Genomic DNA, 14008 nt, shown 5'->3' on the forward strand with positions numbered 1-14008 from the left:
AACTACTTAACGATTTAATTAGTGATAAGAAAGGTTTGATTAAGGTTTGACCTAAAAATAGTTAATGTAGTTACCATTATTTATTAAAAGCTATGCAAAGACTTTTTGAATTCAAAGCTGTATCGACTTTTACCAGGTGGCCTATGTACAATTTCCAGAGCTGAATCGCATTTATTAAAGTCAGAAAGGAGCTATAGCTAAATCTCGTGCAACTTTAAAGGTTCAAGCATTTTACAACTTTCTGTAGTTAGGTATTTAAAGGAATTCAAAAGTAATTGGTGCTTCTATTTATTCCTCCATTAACGTTGTACTCTAAGAAATTCGGGGTTGGGTTGGGATTCTTGGCTGGTTGGTTGGTTTTTCGGTGCTTTGCTGGGTTTTTTAATTCATAAAACTAGGTAAAGGTTTAGAAACTTCAGGGCTTACACAATCATGGCACAGTTTTCATTCCCAAACACTCTGTTGACAGCATTTATTCATTTATTTTTAACTCAATGCTCTGCATACTTTGCAAGTCACATGAGTATTAACTTCAGGTTGATTAAACGTCCTTTCTTATTTAATGGTAAGGCGACAAAACTCTGTCAGTATATCGTGCATCACCGGCAAGCAACCACTTTATATTCTGTTGCCTCTCCTTTGGTCGTATTTTAAAGTGAACACTGAAAAGGCCGAAACAACATTTTCAAAAATAAGCCTTTAAATGCAATGTATCTTAACAAAGACTCTGTTTACCATTAAGCAAATCTAATTTAACAGAAGAATACCGTTTAACAACAGAAGTACACAAGTATTTATTGCTGTGATTATGGGCTCTCAACCACTGCGCTGCACATTCAGCGAAGAAAATGGAGTCTCCAACTTCATGCTTACCGAAGTATAGCGAATCCACGCTTTCTACAGGTGGATGAGACGATTATCACAAGCCCGTCTACGGGGCAGCATTAAAAAAAATTATCCCCAAATCCGCTTTCACTGGTGGTTTGTGATTTTACACTGCCTCCGGGGAAGCTGCGCGCCCTCTCCGCAGTTGAAATGTCTCCTGATGACACACGCAGGCAGGGAGAGCCGCAGCACTGCTCACAAAGGCAGGCGGAGATGGGAACAGCCCCGCTTACAGCCGGAGCCGTCGAGAGCCGCTTTGGCCGGTCGCTGGTGCCCGGCAGCCCGTCCCCGCTGTGAAGCCGCGGGGAGACTCAGGGGATTGAGGAGTAGAAAGAGGCTGGCAGGGGCAGATGCACAAGCGCCGCTGTTCACGGGCTGCAGGGGGCCAAGCGAAGAAAAGGAAGAAGCGCCGGGACACCCTGCTCGCCTCCCTCCCGCTGCGCCTGAAAAACAGATCCAACTGCCGCAGAAAGAGGGCAGAAAGCGCGGACTGGGACAGAGTCCGGCACCTCCGTTTACACCGCTCAGAGGACGGGTCATCACCCCCCTGCGGCCCCGGGAGGAGCCGCTGCCTTCTACCACAGCCCCCCCTGAACTCCCCCCCTACCGCCCGGGAGACCCCCGGGACCCCGCAGGAGGGCAGGGCGGCGGGGCAGGCTCTTCAAAGGGAGCAATAAAGGCACTAGGAAAAACAAACGCGACGGGAACTGACCCCGAATCCGCGAACTGAAACACGTTCCCCTCCTGCTCTCCCCCCGGAAAACCCCCAGACCTCTCTCTACCTTTCTGCTGACCCTCTCCCTTCATGGCAATGCAACAAATGGCAAGACCTAGGACCCCGGAGCTGAATAACAGGAAATATAGGCATCTGTCACCTCCCGGGGAGAGGTAAATGGATTAGAGAAAGCAACAAAGGGAAGAAAAGCCCTTTCAAACGTGCAATTGATTAACAGATCCCCTCTAATCTGCAGCATCACTGTTTTTCCTTAAAGACATCATCGGTCTCCTCCAGCACTTTGGTGCAATTAACTTAAAGCAAGGAACGGCGGGGGTTGGGGAGGAGGCGATGTGCGCCCTGCGACCCCCGCTCCGTCCGGCCCGGTGGGGACAGTGCGGGAACGGTCACAAACCTGGAGCGGAAACGGTGCCGCCGGGCATCTCCTCCCTGGGTCCCTGGACAAAGCGCCCTGGGAAGGAGTTTGCGAGCAAAGTTTATCGGCTGCAGAGGGGGAGAGGGCAAATCCGAAGGTCAAATCAGGCAGCCAGTACCTCCCCGGTGCATTTCACATCGCAGAGAACGAACACGTTAAACATCCCCTTTTCTGCTCTGAAGGCACCACATATCTGAGGCGTACGGGGGGAGGGGGGAAGAAGAAAAACAAAAAAGTTTTATGCGGGTTCTTTTACAGGAACTGTAACTCTTACACCATCGTGGCTTTCCAACCCCACGCGCCTCCCCAAGGTCCCTATAAATCCTGGCGCTCGCCTCGGAGATGCCGGACAAACTGGCAACTGTTCAGCAGCGGCACCGCCGCTGTCACGGCGCAAGGTCAGATGTTAACAAGGGCAGCTAATTCAGCCCTAAAAACAATTGTGGAGCTCAGTGAACTGAGTCCTAGAGTTTCCTGAGCCCAAACGCTGACCTCCTCAGTCCCCAAGGGTCGGTCAGGTACGCAAAGAAAGTGGGACCCTCTAAAGCTCAAAAACACACAGAAGGAGACCCCCCGAGCCTCTATCAGTTGCAGGCACCGCGGCTGCCCCCTCGCCCACTCGACTTTTATACACACACCCCTCGCTTCCTCCTGGTTCCCGCTGAGATTCTGGCAACACTCAACGACCCAAATAATAACACATTATTATAACCACTCCGAGGGGAGGACTGGAGGGCGGGCGGAGCGCGGGAGGAGGCTCCACTCACTGCTACCCACCCTCGGCAACAACAAAACTTCCAACTTGTCCTTTGTTTTCTCCTTTTTCCCCCCTCCCCCCCAACCCCCGTCGCTAACAACCAGCCTCAGTGCGCGGAACCAGCCGAGGAGAGGCACGGAGCTCGCGCCGCCCGAGCTGGGCAGCGGACGGGATGAAAAGTTTCGGCGAGCCCTGCTCAGCACAGCCACCGCTGCCCTCGCCTCCTGCCAGCCCCCGCCCCCTCGTGAAATTAGAAAAAGAGGGAGGGGAAAAAAAAAAAAAAAAAAAAAAGCAACATCAGGTTTCCATTTTGCAAAAAAAAAAACAAAAAAAAAAAAACATACCACCCAAAAAACCCCAAACAAACCAAAACCCCAACAAAAAAAAAAAAAGGGGGGGGGGAGGAGGGCGAGGAAGTAAAGAAAGGACGAAGAAAGGAGTAAAAGAAGCAAGGGAGAAAGAAAGGAAGAAAGAGCGAGTAACCAGCGCGTCAGCTAGCAACAGGGGATGCTCGCGGCTCCGCCGATCCCAAATGGTCAGGCGCAACTTCCTCAGATCAGGCGCAACTGTCCCTGCGGCGCGTACACCCCTTCCCGACAAGCAGCAGCATCCTCCCTCCATCGCTCCCGCTCCCTACCTGCCGCACGGAGCCAGAGGAGCGCGGCGGCCGCCAGCAGGGCCAGGAGTTGTCCCGCCGCTAGGACCATGCTGCCCGGCCACCCGCTGCGGCAGAGAGCGCCGGGGTCGCAGTACTAGCTGGCCAAGCGGGGTTCGCTGCCGGTGCCGCTGTCGGGAGGGGCTCGGCGCTCACGCAAGGTTCTCCCCGGCACCGCCGCCCAGGCCCTGCGCTCCTGCTAACGGACTGTCCTCAACTGGGGGCGGAGGAAGCCGCGCTCCTTTCCCCTCCTCCTTCTTCTCCTCCTCCTCTTTCCCCAGCATCCCGACGTCACCCGGGACAAATCCAACACAGGGGAGGGGAGCGGCGCCGAGGGGCGGACGGGACGAGGACAGTCTCTGCGCGCCGGCACCCTCTGCCGGGGGCTGCCTCGGCCTCGGAGGGGGCAGTCCACACCCGTCGCTCCCCCTGCACAGGGGTAATGGGGCCTCGGCAACCCCCAAGAACTAGCAGGGCTTTGGCCCCCTCCAAAGGGCGAGTCCTGCCCTCAAAAGCTTCAGGAGACCTTAAGCTTCCTCAGAAAATTCCCCAATAAAACAATCAACAAGCGGGCGGGTGGGCCCATCGGCTGCTTTCCCCATGTGCCTACTTCCTCGTCGCTGCACAACCGACGCCTTTTTGCACCCACACAGCACTGCGTGATTTAAAACAGTTACTCCTGCCCCTAAAACGTCCAGGGATGCCAGCCCCACTCCATGTACTCCAAGCGGCAAGAACCTCTTGACCGCATCTTCCTCTGCAGGCTCCACCGGTCCTCTTCTCGCTGGGATGTCAGAAGCAAACTTTACTGGCTATCTTTAATAGGTAGAAAATTATTCTGCTCCCAGGAAACCTTCAAAACGTTCCAAAGTCATATACTACCAGAAATAAGAGCACTCTGAGCACAGTTTCAACATGCTTTTCAAAATCCTTTTTAGGTTTTTGGTTGTGTTTTTTTCAGTTCAAAAAAGTCTGTACTCTAGGATAATGCAGAACTGTGAGCAGGCATCTGTTAACTATGCCATATAAACTCCAAGAACACAGTTGCACACGAATATTTGCTATTTTTTTAAACTTGTATTTTAATGGCAAATTTAAACAGATGTTTTCCCTATAAATATAATATTCCTATTGTTCTAGACTTCATTTATGAAGTGCTGAGTAGTGAATACATACTAATCCCTTTTAAGTTCTTCTCCAAATCATGCTCTAAAGTTACAGCTTTTTCAGTGAAATTCATTTTTCATTAAACTTCAAACAAAGGCAAACACGACAACATATTTCTTCTTCCTGCTTTTGCACCCTGCCTCTCCCCTTTCAGGTCTTCAGTTCCATCTTGAAAATTCTTCTGGCACCTAAGAATGACAAAGGGAGGTCCTGATCCCTCTTTGGCAGGAATGTAGGACTGACTGAATTCAGTTCTTTGCCATCACAACAACACATTTTACAATCCTTTTCATAAACATATGAAACCTAATGTAAAATTAAGGAGAATCTTTTTTACAGGCTCCACTCTTAAGGCTGCTCCAGGCCTCACCTCTTTGATGGCTAGAAAACTACTCTTTCAGCCTATGTGTATTCATGACCAGTTTATACTTCTTATATCTTATGCCCTCGATATCCTTTCAGATACATAGCTCCCTGTTTTCCCTCTTTATGGTATGAAATAACCAGAATCACACCCAAACCTTTATTCTGTTACACTAAATAGGCCTAAATTTTTAAATTTCCTATGAAATGGTAAGTTCTCACTCCCTGATCACCCTGATCTTTTCCTTTTCCCCTGCCATTCTGCCTATCCTCTGTTCCTTCATATTTCTGGGAGTCTGATTTAATCTTTCTGAAAATGGGTGGCTCAACCTCAGCATGAGATTAGAAATGCTTTTTTTTACCAGAGCACTTCTAATTTCCTTTCTGTGATGAGAAGACCGACCGATATACCCTGATGGTTACACCTTTCCAGTTACAGATATTCTATGATGTGCTAGAAAATCTACATCCTCTCTTTATTGTTTTCAGTGTGTGCCTAACTGCAGAGAACTGCATCAGAATTCTACATGTCTAGGTTCAGGACCTCCACCCCACCCATTTTGGGTTTGTTTTTTTTTTTGTATTTCAATTTATCAAGACCAGTTCTTTCTGTAAGATTTCCTGCTCCATCTTTTATCAAGAATACCTCTTGCTTCTGTATCAGAGAAAGAATTTTGGTTGCACATTCATAACTCATCCTAAGGCTTTTGTGAATGTATTAGATCTATATTAAATATCAACAGGGAACAGCATTCTTCTACCTAATATTTTGCTATTCAGAATTTCTCATTTTTCTCTTTTCTACCAGCTCATCATCCTCCTTACAGTTTATCAAATAATCCCCATAAGCTCCATCTTAACCCATAACTTCCCATATGGAGGTATATAAAATACTCAACTCAAGTCCAGATGAACGAGATCTAGTATGTCCTTTGTTTTGAAAATCACTGAAAAGAAGCTATTAATGTCACCTCCGATGGTATCTTCTTCATAAATAAGTTTTATTCTACAAACTTTTACAATACTTTTTTTTTCCAAACTCTGTTCCAGAGCTTTGTAGGTTTCTGAGGCCAAACTGATAGATATGTAGGTATCTGGACAACTTTTTCTCACTCTTCGTAAATATCATCTACAGATCTGAACAAAGCCTTAATCTCTGGGGAAATGGGCAAGATCACATAACCATCTAACGTGTTACAGGAAGCATATGCAGCACATGACCTGTGAATAATGAAAAGACTACGCAGTCTTCTGCTCCTCTCCAAAATAAAGCTGTTACTTGCCAGTGGTTGTAGGCAGCCAGTGTGCTTATTACTTTTCGTTACACACACTGTACCTCCTTCAGTAGATTACATGGGAGGGTGAGGAGAGGAAAGATTAAAAAATATTAACTAGGCCCTCAGTTTAGTGCCTTCCTTCTCCTTTCCCCCATTTTTATTATATTCCACAGTTCTGGCAATATCTGCTGTTTGGTTGTGATGGTAAGCACAATATTTATCAGGTGATAGGATTAATCTTCTGATGCAAGGTAACAGATGAACTCGGTGCTAAAAAGTGTGCCCAAGAAACTAAACCAGAGAGAGGGCTGTGACTTTTACAACAAAATTTAATTAGTTAAATCCCATAGCAGTTAGCTGCCTAAAACCTTGAAAGCTCTGAGTCTGTCTTTCTCTGGAGTTTATGGCTGTTCAGATTATTTTTTTTACCTCTTAAACATAGTGGGGAATAAAACTGCTTGCATAAACTAGTCTAGATTTTGCATAATTCTCCCCAAAAATAATATTTTGCTTTTTTTCCTCTGATGGTCCCAACAAATCTCACAAACTATCTAGAATACATATCCAAACATTTTTTTTCCAATTTGGGAATGAATTAGAATTTGATAGAAACTTCAGTTCTGAATTATTTTTCTGACTTAGCAGGGGAAACTCATTATGTTATGAAGGTTAAATGACCAGACAAAGTTCGTGATTGAGAATTAAGTCACCTTCATAGCCAAAAATTACTTTTTTCATTGACAACAAAACCCATCGTTTCATATTTCACATTTGGAGGATAATCACTTGGCAGGACCAAGGTGATGTCACTACAGCAAAGAAACCACAATAAAAATTCTTGCTCTGTATCACAGAAAATACATGTACAGCAGGCAAAGAAGTACGGACAACTGTATATTTCCTCTGAGTTGGTTCACCCTGCTCCTGTAAGCTGTTAGAGTGCTCGCTTGTGTTCTGCAGCATATGGTCCCAAACTGTTTTGTCACTTTCTGACAAAGAAAAAGCTGTGTGTGTATTTGTTTGCATGACCATATGGTACATGCCTGATAGGAGCAGTTGAGAGCAACGGCCAAAGCTGGAATTCAGCCTGAACTTGCTTGGAATCCCTGACAGAATTCGGATGGATTCCCTTTGCCATGTGTGTTTGCTTTCGTAATAAACATAACAAAAGTAACTTTAAAGAAAATATAAGATTACGTGTGATCCAAAGTCTCAGTGTTCCTATAACCATTCTACAAGCTTAGATAAGTTCTAATTGGTGTACTATTTTTATTAAAAAAAAAAAGATTCCACACCTGGTCTTTCTATTCCAATGATGAAAGCAGCACAGAAAACATTATTGCAAACATTACACACACGCCTCACATTTGCAGAATCAACTCTTGGGCTCTCTTCTACAATGGTAAAGTACACCCCATAGAATTCTGTTATGGGCCAAAACTGGAAAAAAAAAAAAAAAGAGAATTTGGCATCTAAAATAGTGCTCAGATGGGCTTCAGGCATCCAGGTCCAAACTTCTAACCCAAAAATGTACCTATTTAATTTTGAATGTCTCATTAGCTGTCTCCTGTTTGGTGTAAACATTCTGTGCACATCCAGACATCTGTGCAACTCCAGAGCTGCCCCAGCCATAGCAACCGAATGTCTTGTTCCACTGAGGTCCAGAAACATTCCTGCCACAATGCTTGAGGCTTTTGACAACCTGTGTGTGATTTTGACCGCGCAAACAGTTTTAGCCATTGTCTTCTGAAAAGCACAGCTTGGAAGGAAAATTTGGTGATGGTAGTCAGTGTTATGCATTGGTCCAGCAAACACCAGCCTAGCATATGAAGAGCTGAGCTCTTGGCTTTTCTCAACATCTAGGCCCCAGCGTGGCCACAAGACACAAGAGCAGGATACGCACTACCTCTTGCTGAAGCTGTGCCATTGTACGTAAACAAATGTGAGTCTTGGAATGGAAGTGAGGGGCACAGTGGGAAGCCCAGCTGTGTGTTTCAGACACTGAGCAAAGTATAGGAAGTCTGTGAGACAGGTCACTCTAAGTTACTGGTGCTACAGTTAATAAATCATCGAATAAAACAAAAAAATAGTTTGGAGCAGGCACTCAAGGAGCTGCATGTTTTCAGTCTACCTGCACGCTTCTGCATATTTTCTTTTTTTAATGAAAATTGCAGTTATTAAAATAAAAAAAAAAAACCACACAAAAAAAAAACACACAAAAAAAAAAACAAAACAAAACAAAACAAAACCACAAACCCAAACCGAAACCAAGTTAAAATCACTCCTTTCCTTGAAGCAAAATAGTATCAGGTTTTAATCCACATTTTTAGACCATTATTTATTATGCTTTAAATATATATGATATTGTGATACATATGTGTATATTAAAATGGTCACAAATAAATATTTTGAAAGAAGTATTTTAACTCTGGAAGGTAAAGCTCATTTCTAAATGGGCTCAAGACTCGTCTCCCTTCTCGCTTTCATTTCCAGTTCTACACATACAAACATACCAAGCAGTATTGCCACAGAAGCCAGTCCACTACAGAATAAACAGATAAGACAAATACATCAACAATACTCTTTTTAAAAGAGGATCACCAAAGGTATTTCTTATTCTTAGAATCACAGGAAAAAATAAACAAAGCTTTTTCATTTATTCATTAAGTTTGGATGCAGGCAACGCTCGGAAATATAGAGCTGATTCCACTAACCTGTGAAATCCTGCTCACCTGATGGTCCGAACAACATGCAGTGTCTTCAGGCTGATGCCTTCTCAGTCCTCTCAGTCATAAAAACTGAACGGAGGAGAAAGCTGCATCTCTCTCTCTCTAGTAGAGCAGGTAAAACAATTAGAGAATTACTTACTGAGGATGAGAATCTGAATAGAGAATGGGATTTAGCTTTCCATTATGCAAATTAAACAAAACCATGAACCTCTGAATTAACTTATGTTAGAGCTCAACTAATCCTTGAAAATGTTATGATTACACTAAAGAGTGATCTTGGCATTTAGTCCCTCATACTCCAAAAAATAAAACCGAGGTTCTTCTTTCATGCAGTTTTAATTCTTGCTTGCTTTTAGTAGTACTGAAATACTTATGTGTATTTTAGTTGTCTATGTCAGCCATCACCATGGCACTAGAACGCTACACTTTTGTAAATACCAACTAAAATTGCAAATATCTGTTTTATGTAAACTTCAAAACAAGTTCTAGATGTCAAGATGGAGTACTGACATTTGGTGGATTTCAAAGTAAAAAAGGGCTGTCTGTATGCCCTTAAAAACCTAAATTACTTGACAAGTTCATAGAGAACTATAAATCCATTACCCAAGCTCTCAGTACTATGATATGTACTCAGTACTATGATGTTAAGTTCTGTAGTTTACCAGGCAACACCAAAAAAGCAACATTCTCTCAGACAGGAAGACACAACAATGCCAGTGGGGTTTTGTTGTTGTTTGGCTTTTTTTGTTTGTTTTTTTGGGGTTTGTTTGTTTGTTTTGTTTTTAAGCTAGCCTTACCCTTAGAACAGGCAGTCTTCAGCTTCAGCACGTGATTGTTCAGGGCCACAAACAGGAATCAGAAGCTCCCAAGAGCACTAAGAAGTACTCCAGATGGGATACATTTCATTACAAGCTTGTCAAAAGTGCAAAGAATGCCTTGGATTTGGGCAATTAAAAAAAAAATATATATATATACACATACTTGAAAAGAGGTAAAATCCGGAAGAAAAATAGCAGCAGTCAGCACAACCTATTATTTCTTATGCCACAGACATGAACTTTCTTGCAACTCTGTCTTTGTAGTCACAAAGCAGCCCACAAACAAACTCAGTTCAGCAGAGACAGGCTAAACACATTGTAGTCCTGCAGTATGGATCAGCCATGTGGTAAAATGAAATTCCTCTCCTTCTGTCTTCTCCCCCCAAACCTGGGGGTTCATATGGCATACACACAGAAGGGAGCAAGAGTAACAATGGGAAGAACTTCAAAGACAACACAGAAACAGTAATGAGAACATGAATACAGCTAAAATCCATTTGGTGCTGCTGTTTTCTGTGGCATGGAGCAGATGAGTACTGTTCGCTCTCAGCATACGTTTCCCAGTTTTTCCCTTTCATCTACAACACTGAGAAAGACAGTCTGCCCCATTTTCCCGTTCTCTCATCCACAGTGTGAACTTTAAGATATATGAAAAGAAAATTTGGTGTATTAATGAAAAGGATACCATAAGCTAATGTATTCTACAGCATTCACAGACCCTTGTGTTTAAAGAATGGGAGTGTGACATAGACTCACATAGATGTACATGCTGGAATAAAACTGCTTAACACACACACACATAATGAGTCAATAGTATAGAAAAACAGAGAATGCACACTGTCCAGATGGAGCACTGACATCTGATAGTTTTCAAAGTAAAAACCCCCCAACTTTGATGACATTGGATTCTGCTTTTGAAACATTTAAATACTGTATAAAATGTTTTCTCCCAGAAAGATTTGCAAAGCAAATCAGCTAGAAAAAACCCTGGGTCCCCAACTCCACACAGATCAATGAGGTTTTCTTCTGTTTTAGAAACATAGTGCTAACAACTAAGATTATTTAAAATATACTGCACTGTGTCTGAATTGGTTATTAAATGGTTTTGATCCTGGAGTGCCACCACCTATTATGTAGTATTTTTTACCCTCTTTGTTTCATCTTTTCTCTGACTCTGCACCAGTCCCATAAATATAGGTAAGTGAGATACTGCTGTTCACGAAAAGATGCTCTCTACTTCTCCCTCCTTTTGCTGGACTTGGAACAATCCGAAGTTATTCACTACACAACTACAAAAAGAAGCCTGCACTTTTTTTTGTCCCTCTTCTAGAACTTTCTTGGTTTTACTGAAGTGGATTTTAAAATATTAAATTATCCTACCTTTTCTGCCCAGCTGTTCTTTACATTCTACCAGTAGAAAAACCTTATGTAAATATATTTTTCCTTCAAGATCTTATTATCATCCCCTTTACATTTTATGCCTTTCATTCACAAAAGAAACAAGAAGATTGGAGACTAGCAATAATTAGAAAAATTATTCATGTTTTGTCTTAGGTTTAAATTGCAAGCTCAGTCTGATCTTCCAAGGGAGATAGATAATTGCCTCAACCTAGGGGCAGATTAGATAACTCTCCTGAATGAAAAGGTCTATCTCTGTATATAGCACAGAAGAAAAGGGAAGGAAGGCAAGTAAGTTGTTTCACCTTTTATGAGGGAATCAATGTTTTCATACCTGGTCAGCTATGCAATTAGATTTCTGCCCAATCTGAGGCTCCACATAGAGGGATCAAGTGCCCTTTGTCTGGCATCAACCAGCATTCCCCACTTTGAGCAAAGAGGCGAGGATGAATTATCAGGTCAGTCATTACTGTTGTTCCCCAACAGCTGTGATTTGACCAAGATAAAACAGGAGAGAAAACTTACTTTGACTCTTATGTTGTTCAGAAATTGCTGAGCCACAGGTTTTGATAGAGGTTTATCTCACTTCCATAAAAAACAGCTGCTGTGTTGCACAAGTGTCTACTTGCCTTAGTAAACGTCTTAAATGAACGCTTCTTGGTATCTTTCTTTCCCAATCAACCATAACAGCAGCAGCAGTCAACTTCTCACAACAAATCCGTAATTAAATAACGCAGTTAAATTAGACTCAGATGCTCTAAGCTATTGCAAAGGCTTGATATCTCCAAGACACCAGTGTCATTTTTGCAGAGAAGTTCATCTAAGAGGCCTCAGCATGTGCCAGTTGCTGCCTTGTGCAACAGCTAATAAATATTACACAATGCTGGCCCTGCAAAACTCAGACCCTGAGCACAACTGTCCTCTGTCCAGTTCTCGGCAAGTACAGAGCAGCATGGGAATCAACCCAGCTAAGAAAAATAGGAAGTGGAGAAATGGGACAGTTCATTTCCAACTCTGAGTTGAAGCCCTTTGGGAACATTAACGGTAAATAAGGAAAGTCCTAACAGCCCTTTTCCTCGTGCCTGTAAGTTGTGGATAATAGGGAAAGCAAAGACAATGGAAGATAATATCATTTCTCTTTGTGGTTAGTTCTGAAGTACTCCATATTTAATAGCAATTAAGTCAGACAAGAAGACATAGACTGATTTGGCAGAAAAGCTGCTGGTAAGTCGGTAACATAAAACATATGAAGGTGGTCTACTTAAACTTTGCATTTCTACATTTGCATAGCTTTAAACTTCTAGTTCAGCAGGAATGGAGAAAAGACCGCATAGACAATTGTACTTTTGAAAGGGTAGGAAAAAAACCCAGGAGACATTTGTTAAATAGTGACTTAAAGTATTTATTGGGCTGCTCACACTGAAACAAACCTGTATGGAGTAAGCTGCTTCTGAGCCACACGTGCCACTAGGAAAAAAACCAACAAAATAAATACATCTGGGTGGAAGGAACCATGAGAAATTGTTTTTTTTCCACTGTAAAATGAGGGCGGAGAAACTGGAATATTTTTTAGCAGAACTGTTGCCAGTGAGGCAGAATGTGAAACCTAGAGCTTGCCATGGATGCTAACCTCATTGAGGAAGTTTCTTTGTGAACAACAGCCCAAGGCCCTAGAGCATGGAGATTGCATACTGGGTATATGCACATTTTACTAATGATGTTCCACAGACATGGTTTTATACTGATGCATGTATATTATTGAAATAAAGACCCTTACAAGATACTCTAATGCAACCAACCACCAGTGTCCCAAACCCACAATTTTATTTTTTTTTTTTATTCTTTGGAAACAATGCCATTAAAGTAAAATGAAGAAGACAGAGTTAACAGTGAATAGGGAGAAGATAACTTAAAATAGAGTTCTGCATATATTAATTTTTCTTCCAGTTTCTGTTTACATTTGGAATTTCATAAAATTATGGTATTTTATTCTCAGGCAATAAAATTCCAGCAAAAATTTAGCCAAAATGCAAATGTATTCCTCATATATAACAATGACTGAATTAACACTAATGCTACTCTTGGAAATTTAACTTTTGCTGTTTACTTCTAGTTTACCCTTTCAACATTTTAAACAGCAGAGAAGCAGCAACTGTTGCAAAGAGTTCCAGGCCAAAGCCTGATCAAAAAAGTTTTACCTTTAGCACTGACAGTAAGGCTGAAGGACTATGCTATTTAAAAACTTGGAGTTAGCCTTCTTATTACCTACAATTAACTCCATGGGGTTCATTTTGTTTATTTACTGGTAGATAGGGTCAAGGTAGGACTACTTGAAGCTATAGGTTTTTCAACTTTTATTAGCATTAGTGGGAATCACATACATGCATCAGTGGTGGTATAAACTGAAAGAAGAATTTTTTAAATCCAAAAGCAGATTTAAAGACAGATCTCTATCAGTGCATTTTACATGACCATGCAAAGATTTTGATTTGATCCACACTCAGCAGGGGTGCCCATTATTCAAACCATGTGGTATCCACTTGGTATGCAGGGTACAATACTGCTGCTGTCAGCATTTGCTTTAAAACCTGATGCAATATATTACAAAGAAGATTTGAACAATCATAACCAAAATTTGTTGGGAAGACTTGAAACAAAGGATTGAATGAAGTTGAAAACTTATGGAAACAATAAAATCTGAAATGTTATAAAAAGAAACTTAGTATCCACATGGGAACTATTCTACAACCTCCTTGGCAAATTTTAATCAGACATGCCTAACAAAAGCAATATAACTAACTTCTACAT

At 42.3% G+C, this 14008-nt stretch overlaps 1 protein-coding gene across 1 annotated transcript in view; it reads right to left on the reverse strand.

Moving 5' to 3' along the window:
* ROR2 (receptor tyrosine kinase like orphan receptor 2) overlaps positions 1-3500 on the reverse strand; it is a gene marked incomplete at both ends in the record, with an annotated part of 173488 nt that extends 169988 nt beyond the window's left edge. Inside the window, one exon of the mRNA XM_080637583.1 lies at positions 3431-3500. Within this exon, the coding sequence (XP_080493709.1) occupies positions 3431-3500 (70 nt within the window). The remainder of the gene's footprint in view (positions 1-3430) is intronic.
* Between the last annotated feature and the right edge of the window lie 10508 nt (positions 3501-14008).

The sequence above is a fragment of the Psittacula echo genome (assembly GCF_963264785.1).
Source record: "Psittacula echo genome assembly, chromosome: Z".
Taxonomy (NCBI): Eukaryota; Metazoa; Chordata; class Aves; order Psittaciformes; family Psittacidae; genus Psittacula; species Psittacula echo.